Source organism: Mirounga angustirostris, unplaced genomic scaffold (assembly GCF_029215605.1).
Source record: "Mirounga angustirostris isolate CCGP_5_RB_7025 unplaced genomic scaffold, mMirAng1.0.hap1 SCAF_1, whole genome shotgun sequence".
Classification (NCBI taxonomy): Eukaryota; Metazoa; Chordata; class Mammalia; order Carnivora; family Phocidae; genus Mirounga; species Mirounga angustirostris.
In genome coordinates, this window is record NW_026991709.1 from 177,638,896 (window position 1) to 177,649,700 (window position 10,805).

Here is a 10,805-nt window from a genome sequence, read left to right on the forward strand (position 1 = left end):
GGCCAGCACAGTCCCTTCTGTACCCCCTGGTTTTTCTCCCTTCCTCCTGTCCTGCTCTTGGGCCCCTGCTCAAAGAGACTTACAGAGGTTCACCATTGGGACTTGTAACCCCACACCTGAAGCTCAGATAGAAGGTCCTCAGGCATTTTCAGATACTGAGTGAATTTCTCAGAGCCTCTGTAAGTCCATTTTTATTTTGCTTTGTTTTTATCATGAAACCACTCAAAGAGGAGAAGAATTGAATTGCTTGTTTAACAATTTGTTTTCTTCTTGGCTAGTTCCTTCAGAAGGCTTCTGAGCTAACATTTAGAATAATACTTTACATGTTCAGCTTTCAGTTAAAAAATTTTTTTCTTAGCTAATTAGTACTGATTAATTTGTCCCCAGATGTCTTAGATGGTACTATCTTTGGGGGGCACCCCGAGGCTGAGTCACTGCCATGGCAAGCTTCAAATTCACCTACTAGCAGTTTCCATAATTCTCCTTTTGTTTTGCTTCTTATTTCACCAGCTTTCATTCCCTTAAGACAAAACCCGGGTGAAGATGAAATTGTCTTAAAAGTACAGATTCCTTCTGTTTTAACAGAGAAGAGTTAGCAACTTCACATTATGGAGCCAAAAATGCGTCCTAGGTATAATTATAAACACATTAATCCCTGGGAGAGGAAGTTTCCTGTGCGAATTATTCCTGTTTCCAGAACCCGGGAAAATAGTCCAATAATAAACAGGCAGGATTGAGTAAAGAAGGCCTGTTATTCCGTGGTTGACTTAGGAAACTGGTGCACCATTAACTGTCTATTAAGCATTAGCTCTTCCACTACCCCCACTCTACCACCTGAAGCAAGTCAGCCAGTCTCTCTGGGCCTCGCTTCCCCCATCTTTAAACAGCGGCTCCTCCTAGCTCTTATACTGCCAGCACCCTAAAATAATTAGGATTTTGCTGGTCGATTCTACTTATGAATATTACATGATTGCTGATGGATCTGCCTTTGCATAAGAGTTGCAGCCTTTGACCATGCGCTTCTGAAAGCCCTATGCTAGTCGGAGCCTCCTAGTTACCAAAAGCCAAGCCAAACTGAAATGCTGACAGCTCAGCAGATCCAGCAGCCATCACTTAAAACCCTCTGGCCAAGAGTGTAGAAATGGGCCATCCCCAAAGACCGGAGAATGCCGCTGTTTCCCTGAAAGGCTGATCTAGTGTCTTCATGGCCATTCTTGAAAAGGGTAATGAGAATGGCATGCGTGGGGCTTCCCTCTTCACTCGCAGATTTTCCATTCACATAGCAGTTCTGGTAGTGAGCTCGAGCAAGTGTCCGTTGAAGACATAAATTCAAAAATAAGAAACCTGAACTAAAACAAATTTTTGACGCAACGATGTTTCTCTTGGCTAAGGGATGGCCGGGATCAGGTCCTATTTATTTTTTTGGAAATTTTGATTTAAATGTGACATAAATACCGAAAAGTACACAAATTGTAATGTGTACAGCTTGATAAATAGTCACAAAGTCAACAGATCCCCATAACTGCATCCAGATCAGGGAGCAAGCAGAACATTACTCACCTCCCAGAATCCCTCCTTGCCCTCCCTTCCTCCAAAGGTGGTCACCAATCTGGCTTCTGATACCATAAGCTGATTTTGCCTGTTTTCAAACACTGAAATAAATGGCATCATTTAGTGTCAAGTCATACACATTTAGAAGGAAAGAAGGGAGGGAATGAAGGAGGAGAGGGAAGGAAGGAGGAAACAAAGGAATTATTTTACAAAAGATGAATTCCTTTAGTAAATTAGACATGCCCTCTTTTAAATTGTATCAAAATACTAGAGTGTTTTAACCCCCAGAAGACAATTGGAAAAATTGATGGTATAAATATTTAGATGCACAGATTTAGAGCAAATCAGGCAAATTAGAAAAAGCATATTAACTAAAGCAAAATTTCCAAATTTTGATGATGCTCATCTTTCACATTTTACTTATAGGTGCTGAGCATGTAAGTACAGAGAGCCGACCCTGTTTCATTGGTGTGGCATGAGCACATAAAGTGGGAGTCAAAACCCTTTATTCCTGTCATTTTGCCACAAATTAACAGACACAAAGTGGGTACAAGGAAGCATATGATGGTACAGAGCCTTCCTTATCTAGCCACCATTCTCAAATATCTACAGAGTGTCCCCCAACCCAGAATTTAGTTAAAAATAAATGAAAGACCTACATTAATCAGTATTGATGAATGCTTTAATGTCCATTCACAGAAGTACTAGAACAGCAGAGTCACACTCAGAAGATATTTACTGTCCCTTTATATACAGTGCTGACAGATGGTCATTGGTTCTCTAGCCCAAAGTTCAAAAATGCCAAAACCTGAAGGGGAATGGCTGGAGAGAAGCACTGGAGAGCAGAAAGAATGAAAAGGGAAGGAGCAGACAAGCAAACCACACAAAACCGGAAAGAGCAGCTTGGAACACACAGTCTGGGTCCAGTTAGTATTGAGGCAAATAGCACTAACCACCCCACGATCTCTGAACACTTGGCAGGAAGTCAGGAGAAATACTTGCTGTTCTTAACAAAGACAGTCAAGCATCGAGGAAAAGCTCATTTGAGTTCACTTGGCTTTCAGAGGACAGAGCATTATGCAACCCATTTTAGAAAAAGTCTCATCAAAACAGACTAAGAAATAAGTCAAAAAGCTTTGGTAACATGTTAAAAAAGGATAAATTACTTATCTGGAAAATTCATTTGCCTGGAACATGATGTTTATCTAAGTCCCTGGATAAATGTGATGTACCTGTTGCAGCTTTTGTCCACTAACTTGCTTTTTGTCCAGCGGTTCCCCTTAGAAACAGTGTTTATTATGTGTTCTCTTGTGCCACCTTCTTCTTATTATCTTATCCATAACTTAAAGCTAAGACGATAAGTGCTTAAAAAAACAATACAGACAGACTTGGAATTATCACTCATTTCTTTCTTCCCCGCCTTCCCCTCAGATGACGAAGTAATAGGAGTCAGTGTCAGCGTTCGGGACCGGGAAGATGTTGTCCAAGTCTGGAATGTAAACGCCTCTTTAGTGGGTGAAGCGACTGTGTTAGAAAAGATCTATGAACTTCTGCCCCACATATCTTTTAAAGCAGTATTTTATAAACGTAAGTGCTTTATTTTCAGTTATTATTTTCTAGCTTATTCTATCATTACTTTTAAAGACAGAGACTATGTTGCAAATGAGGTGAAGGCAGAATCACTCAAAATTCTATAATCCAGAAAATAATGCAATAAAATACACGTGTTAAAAAAAAAAAAGTTCAGTCTCAAGAAATTAAAATGCGATTTTATTGTCCCCTAAACACACGTTTCAGAAAAGGTGATACGTATTGTATTTGTTATTTCACAAATTTAAACCTGATCTTAAATTTGTCATTCTCAGAAAAAAATTACCTTCTATTTGAAGCAATAATAACAAAAATGTTATTATATGAGCTGGCAGGTAGATATTCAATCATCCCTTCATAAACAGGAATTTATAATGTATAACATCTGTATTTGTGGAGAACCTCTTGTTCTGAGAGCAGGGGTGATTGAATGTTCTACTGAAATGCTAATATTTCCTCATTATGGAAGGCCGTGACACAGAACGAAAGAGAATTCACGCACAGTGGTGAAATGTTAACAGTATGAATAGGTGTGTGGACCCATTGTTCCCATCATGATTCATGTTCATTGCTTTTGTGTGCTCTTTTGAAAAAGTCATCTTTTTCATAATGAAAACAGCTTAGCGCTATTAAACGAATGTTTGGTAGATCAAACTGCAGGTTACACTTTTAACAGTGAGTTCAAGAAAAGTATTGACAGTCCTACACATACATCTGATAAATTCCTGTTTTCCAAACCATTCCAAGAGTCAGTAACCCAGTTTTTTTTTTTTTTAACTGTGTGGCATTTCATTGACTCTAAGATGCCTTTGATGATAAGTATTATTTTACAATTACTAAGAAAGAAAAATAAAAGGCTCCCAATTAAACTATGATGTATTATTGAATCCAGGGGTCTTCCGATGTGGGCTGGGGAGTGCATCTTAGTCTTGTTGGAATACACTCCATTATTGTTTCACTTTTCCCAACCCCTTGCCAAAAAGGAGAAAAAAAATCAAATATTCTTTTGGGATTGTCTTGGTATGATAGAAGTTATTAAAACAAAGGCCTCCCTCAAAGGAATCATAAAATCACAGACCAAATGATTTAGATTTTAAGCAACAAGACTGATATGTTGCTGAGGATATTCAGCAAGTGCTGAGCTTCTGAATTTTAAATGAAAGTTTAAATAAAAGAGACAGAAAGATGGCCCTGCAGAAGTTGATTCTTGGCTGTGCAGTGTGGAAATTGCACATTTGTAGATGCAATTTTCAGTCCTTGGGGAACATTAGTTGTATTTTCAACCCAGATATTAATTGAAAGGTCACCAAGGGTCTTTTCTTGTTTTTCTACTTCACAAGACTAACTCTCTGGAAGGAAGTGTATTTCAGGGCCATTTATGAATGGGGCTACAGCATTCTTTACCACCTTTGAACCAGCCCCACATTTGACTCAAAAGAGGAGAGAAGCAATTTGGAATCATCAAGTCAGGCACTTTGAATTTTTGTTCCCCTTCAACTGTGTGACCTCGAGCAGGTCACACCTTCTTGTCCTTTTACTTTCTCATCAAAATATTGAGGAGGTTGGTCTTAAATGGTCTCCAAGGTTCCTTCTACTTCAAAATTCTCTGATTAAATTTCCAAGTAACACGGTTAGCAGCAGGTCCAAGATGATAGGAGTATTTCACTAGAAAATTAAGCCTCACAGTGATTAGCCTAGTTGTTAGGGCAGTGGTAATACTCAGGTAAGACTGAAAAAGGATGAGTCACTGCTTAGTTGTTGTGATGGCTTGGGGGGAGGGGGAGGGCAAGCCAAATAAGGGGGAGAAGTGGCAACCTGGCCAGTTGAATCAAGCTGAATAGATGACCTAAAGATAGATGCCATTGTGAAGTTTGTGAGTAATGCAGAACTGGCTAGGGTCTCCGAAGAAATCCATATTTTAATGGCATAAATTAACATTTAAAGACTCAAAGATTATTCAGATAAAAATTTGAATTGGAAAAAACAAGCAATTCTCTTTATTTTATATAAAGCAGGCAGTCCTTTACTCAGTAGGATTATTATACACCACGTGCTGCAGAATTGATTTGGAAAAATGAGGTTTGGGCAGAAATCTTCATCACAGCATGATGAAGAACAGTCGTAGGGTGAGCTAAGTTAGGAATGACCAACTCCATGCTTTTATTCTCTCTTGTTAATAGGATCCTGGTGTAAGTATTCACAAGTATACAGAAGCCAGGTGACATGGCAGATTTTCTATGTAGAAAGAGCCCAAGCGTATTCGGTCAAGGCCTCCAGCAGGGGAGATGAGGAGTGGGCTGTTGTTAAGTTATACAGGATTTGGATATAGATTAATTATTTGATGGAGACACTCACAGTGCACAGAGACCCCTCCCCCCACCGCAGTGCTACCCTTCCCCCCACACCCATTCTGTTACGTTCTTCAGAGCAGCTGAATGGCATCTTTTCTGATGTGAGAATTATTTAGAGCGGAGGTTGGCGCACTATGAACCCTTTGCCAAATCTGCCCCCTCCTTGCCTTCTTTGGTAGGGGCTGCAGCTAAGAATGGTTTTCACATCTTTAAATGGTTGGAAAAAATCAAGGGAAGAACGACATTTTGTAGCACATGAAAATTGTATGAAATTCAAATTTCCGTGTCCATATATAGATAAAGTGTATTGGCACCTAGCAGTGCCCGTTTGCGCACATACTGTGAATGGCTGCCTTAGTCCTAACTGTGGCACAGTTCATCGTTGGGACAGAGACCGTGTGGCCTGCAAAGCGTAAAATATTTATTCTCTGCCCCTTTCCGGAGCAAGTTCTCTTGACTCCTGGTTTCGAGAATTCTATCTTCTCTTTCCACCAAGGCTCACCCAAGGCTGAAAAAGAACTTCTGTCTCACAGAACTCCCCCAGTTCTGAAGGTTCTGTTCTGCTAGCTTCATAGCCCATCACAGTGACAGGACTTCAGTATCTCAGCCATGACCACCACAGACTGTCCCTCGCACTCAGAGTCATAAAAATCTCCGGACAGCCCATAATCTCTCGGTTTATCACTTGGAGCCTGGCGTCGCTAAGAGGTCTGGGCTTCCTCCACTTGACCCTGCAGCACTGTATATTTTACTGCAGAACAGACCATATTTGCTTCGGTACCGACCCTAAAAATCTGTTCTAAAGAGAAAAAAAAAGTGAAATATTTGTAAAGTTGTACATGCGAGAAGCACTCAGTTCAATCATTTGGGATTGTAGGCTCTCCTTAGGAATTTGGCCAATGCACGGTAACCCTGGGAGCTGTAGGTATGCTTCTGCCAGGGTTTTATCCAAGTGAAGAACAGGTTGGGGTGAACATCCAGGATGATCCTGAAGGGAAAATGGTCCCTTTGCCCACCACTTCACCCCTTTAGACACTAGTCTGAAGAATTTAGTCTATATTAAAAACAGAGAAATGGAAGGGGCTTGACAGGTGAAATGGGCCAGCCCATCCATGCCTTCCCAGGACGTCATTCACTGCCCATAGGGGGAGGGTGTAGGGAGACAAAGCACAGAGAATTCTGAGTTGCCTTCAGCTTTATCAGACCCAAGCTGCAGTGACTTTTCCCCTCAAGAGAAGAGGATCTGCCCTTGCTTCATGGTGATGGTTAGTTAGATTCCAGGAAGTGGACTTTCACACTTGGCCTTTTTTGCCTTGGAGAAAGTGGTATATATATTATGAATGTCTCGTTTCCCACTTCTACTTTATAACACTTTAAGTCTTTGAAAAATATTTTTGATAGTGCAGCTTTTTATTCTAGGGTCCCTAACTATAATTAGTGATTTTGCAAGCCAGACAATAGGACTGGGAAAAAAAATTAAAAACATGATTGGAAAAAATAAAAGACCCATCCGTTTTATGAAATTTCATTTCCCACAGAGGGTGCTCAGAGGTGGGGGGATGTGATAGGATTGCTTACCCCCTTGTGTTGTTCTTTGCTTTGCTTTGTTTTTGTTTTGTTTTATTTCTAAAGATAGGTCTGTGCATGGCCCTGGTGTGGGTAACATTGGGTTCCCCCACCCCATGCATCCCGTGGGGAGCAATCCCCCCACCCCCCCACCCCCGTAGCATTGGAGGCCCCGCATATTCTCTTCATCAGCTTGTGGGGATTACTCATCCTCTCGGCACAGCAAGCAGAAACAGGCAGCATGCCCATTGCTTGTTTATTCCTTGTTTTAATTTTCATGATTACGTTTCTCAGGAAATGCACGCCTTAGCTAACAGTTACTGGCACAAAAAGGTATTTGCGTTCTTGCCAGCCTTTGGGGAAACTGAATGAGATGCCTTAGAGAAGGGTTGCCCCATCCTTTGCTTAAAGTTTTCTTTCCTTTTTTCTTTTTTGTTTTTTTCTGTCCTTTAGCCCATGAAGAGCATCATGCTTTTGAAGGTGGACGTGGAAAACACTAATTGCACACTCTGTAAAGAATTCTTTGTCCTTTGCTGATTGGTTTTGGAAACGGTCTTAACAGGAGGGAGAGTGAAGAGAAGACTTGCCGAAGCTCGATGCTGGTCCATTTAGAGTGGGTTTCTGTCCTTGCAGATGGGGCAATTAGGGCTCAAAGTGGCAGTTGGGGTGGGGGGGGACTGTGTGGGTTTCTACCATCACATTACTTGCTTTTTTTTTTTTGCCTTCTAAATTCTCTGTTCTTTTCACTCTGGGTTGGGTTTTTTTTTTTTTTTTTTTTTTGTCCTTTCAAATTTCCTTATTCAGTCTAATTATTGTTTTCTACACTCCCCTTTCATCGAGGCACAAGAAATCGGTTTCCCTTTAAGTAGCTCTGCTGTACCTAGTTAATGAGAATATGCCTAATCGTGACAATACTGCTTTTGAAAACCACACTGTACTTGGAGGAATACTAGCTTGATGAAACCTGTCTTGATTATTTGTTGTGACACATTCCTTCACATTGTGCACTGGGCATTGTTTTTTTCTATCCCAGGGAAAAGAAAAACCATACTTAATCTGATTTTGCACTGACAGCACACACATCTTTTATTTTTCCTTTTTAAACTTTTTTTTTTTTTTTGCGATAAAAGGAAAATAATAGTTGGGTTGCTGAACATGAAAACTATAATCACAGTTGAGTATTTCAGGATATAAATCCAACTCTAGGTCTTCACACCCTCTGTGGAAGTATTTCTAATCCGAATTTCAATTTGGCCTTTTCAAAGGATAGGCATAGAGTGGTAGCAATAGATTTCTCCTGGTAGGAGACCTTGTATTTCTGATTTGAAGAGGTGGTGATATTTTAATTGTTTGCATTAAAGCTGCTTCTGAATTTTGGGTGTGTGTGCCCACTTAGGGCTTTCCAAATCCATTCGAACACACTTTGTTAGATTATCCCTTTTTCCTGCTCACATTGTATGTCATTTCCAATAATTGATGGTCCTCCTGCCTGGGCAGCTCTCCCCTGCCTTTTTCATTTAGGAGCAGCAAGGTAAATCTCATTTCCAGGATGAATGTGAACATTGGCAAAGTGGAACGTTGAGTGCATTCTGTTGGTATTAATTTTTGGAATTGTTGATATATATTGTATTATGTTACCAAAGAAATACCAGTTTTAGTAGAAGGAAATGGCCACCCTCTGGAATACTGAGACTCTTTCAAAAATGTGCCAATTCCCCTCTCTCGACTCTGCCAAGCCTCCCTACTGCTTTTACCTGAAAAAGCAGGGCCATTTGAAGACACTTCCTCCTGCTAGCTTTTCCTGAGTCCAGGGAGCTAGTGCATGCTTACACATTTCACAAAAAGGGCCCAGTGCTCAGAACTTCGTTGTACCCAGGATTTTTAATCCCTCTTGCAGTATTGACCAGCAGAGAGAGGTGGGGCCACTTCAAGCCTCCAGCCTGTGTTTGTAAATAAAATTCTCCATTCAAACATTTTAAAGGACCTTCAATGATATCTATTTATAAAAGTTGTGCCCTTCACTTGCATTACTAACCACATCAATCATAACCTCAATGATTGTAGTTTTAAAAAACTCCTTTGTTTCTAAACTGAATTTCTTCAGTGATTTCAGAATGAGGTATAAGGATATCAGACCCCTTTTTCAAAAGCCTGGAACTTGCTTCTCTAAACATTGTACTAACATCCAACTTATTTTTAAGTTATTCGTCAAGGATTTTTTAAAAAATTATTCTGACCATGAAGTTAAATTCTTTTTTTATAATATATTTTTCTGATAGATTAGAAGAAAAAGGATGAGTGACCTATCTTCATTTTAATTGTCATATATATTTCCACAAGTAAATGGATTTGAAGTATTTTTATTTTTTTTTTGAACTTTATTTAAAGCATTGTGATGACATGATCAGCTTCTGCATGTATGTAGCCTTTGAAGAAAAAAAAATAAATAGGAATGCTAGGCTCACATTAGTGTTCTCGAGTTTCTGTTGTTGATGATCGTGGCACATGGCTTAACGCACAAAGTAGATTTTTGTCCCAGAGAACTTCTGCACCTATTTCTGACCCGGCAGAAAATACCAACCGTGAGAAGGATTTAATTTGCCAAATGTTAAGAACCTATTATCTAAATTACTTTAAGAGTGGATTTTGTCAGATTTTGCTTTGGAAATTGTTTTAATTGAATATTTAGTTCCTAATAGACTTTGTATGAACTAATCTGATTTAATCAGTCTAAAAACCTCTCATTACCTTCTTGGATTAAAGAAGCTAATACTCTTTTGAGATACAAGGAAATATCTTCTGGGGCATGTGACTTTTGTTTAGGGCAGTGTACCCATGCTTGGGGGTGTGGGGTGGGGGTGGTGGTGGCAACTTGCAGGAAGATCCTGATTTTTCAGTCCGGACCTTGCAGGTGCAGCCTGTCCTCTCTACAGAGAGCCATATGGAAGTCACAGCGCTGACTTGCTCGCTTTTGTCCTTCCTTAGGTCTGGATGCAGAGCCAGGGTCTCTGATGGAAACCAGTATGTATTTTCTCCTCCCATTGCCCCATTCTAGGTTGTTAGATCACAATGGCTTGCTTACACTGGGGAAGTTACACCCGTTTCATAAGGACAGATAATACCCACTGAAAGTAACTTGTCTCTGTATTCACTTTTCTTCTGTAAGCACATCCCGGAAGTGTTGACCTACTCCACTTAAAGATTCCTCGCCCGACTTTTCCACATTTCTGAAACGAGGGGATAGTTTACAGTGAACATGTACATTTGATATAATGTGGCTATTAAATTTATGGTAAAATTGACAGCAAGAAAACGCAAAAGGAAAAACACGACTCTCGTAAAACTTTAAATAGTTTAACTCGACTCCTTCTCAACACTCTTCTTGACTTCAGCTCATGCCTACACATACACACAGTTCCAAGACCTTACAGATGAACGAAACTTTGGGTATCATTGAGTAGTAGACACACCTGCCAGCTACTAGCAGAGCCTTGACCAAACCCGTCCCTCGTGAAAGGACATGGGGTAGCAAGCGATAGAGCTGGGCATTAGAGACTGCAGGCTACATACCCAGTCCAGGTTCCTCAAACTGAGAACAGTCAAAAGTCTGTCAACCTAACCCCCAAACAGCTCCCCAATCGAGCACTACATACCTGATCCTGTCTGGCCACTGATATGCCCATACATGATCAGGTATCCTCTCATTTTCTCCCTCCGACTCTCAGCGACTAAAACGATGCTCCACTT

The 10,805-nt window shown here is 40.3% G+C and overlaps 1 protein-coding gene across 2 annotated transcripts in view; it reads left to right on the forward strand.

Moving 5' to 3' along the window:
- EIF4E3 (eukaryotic translation initiation factor 4E family member 3) overlaps positions 1-9,522 on the forward strand; it is a 41,940-nt gene extending 32,418 nt beyond the window's left edge. For both annotated transcript variants that reach the window (XM_045861968.3, XM_045861969.2), the window contains exons 6-7: positions 2,983-3,138; positions 7,512-9,522. In XM_045861968.3, the coding sequence (XP_045717924.1) occupies positions 2,983-3,138; positions 7,512-7,558 (203 nt within the window). In that variant the 3' untranslated portion in view covers positions 7,559-9,522. The remainder of the gene's footprint in view (positions 1-2,982; positions 3,139-7,511) is intronic.
- Positions 9,523-10,805: the final 1,283 nt, after the last annotated feature.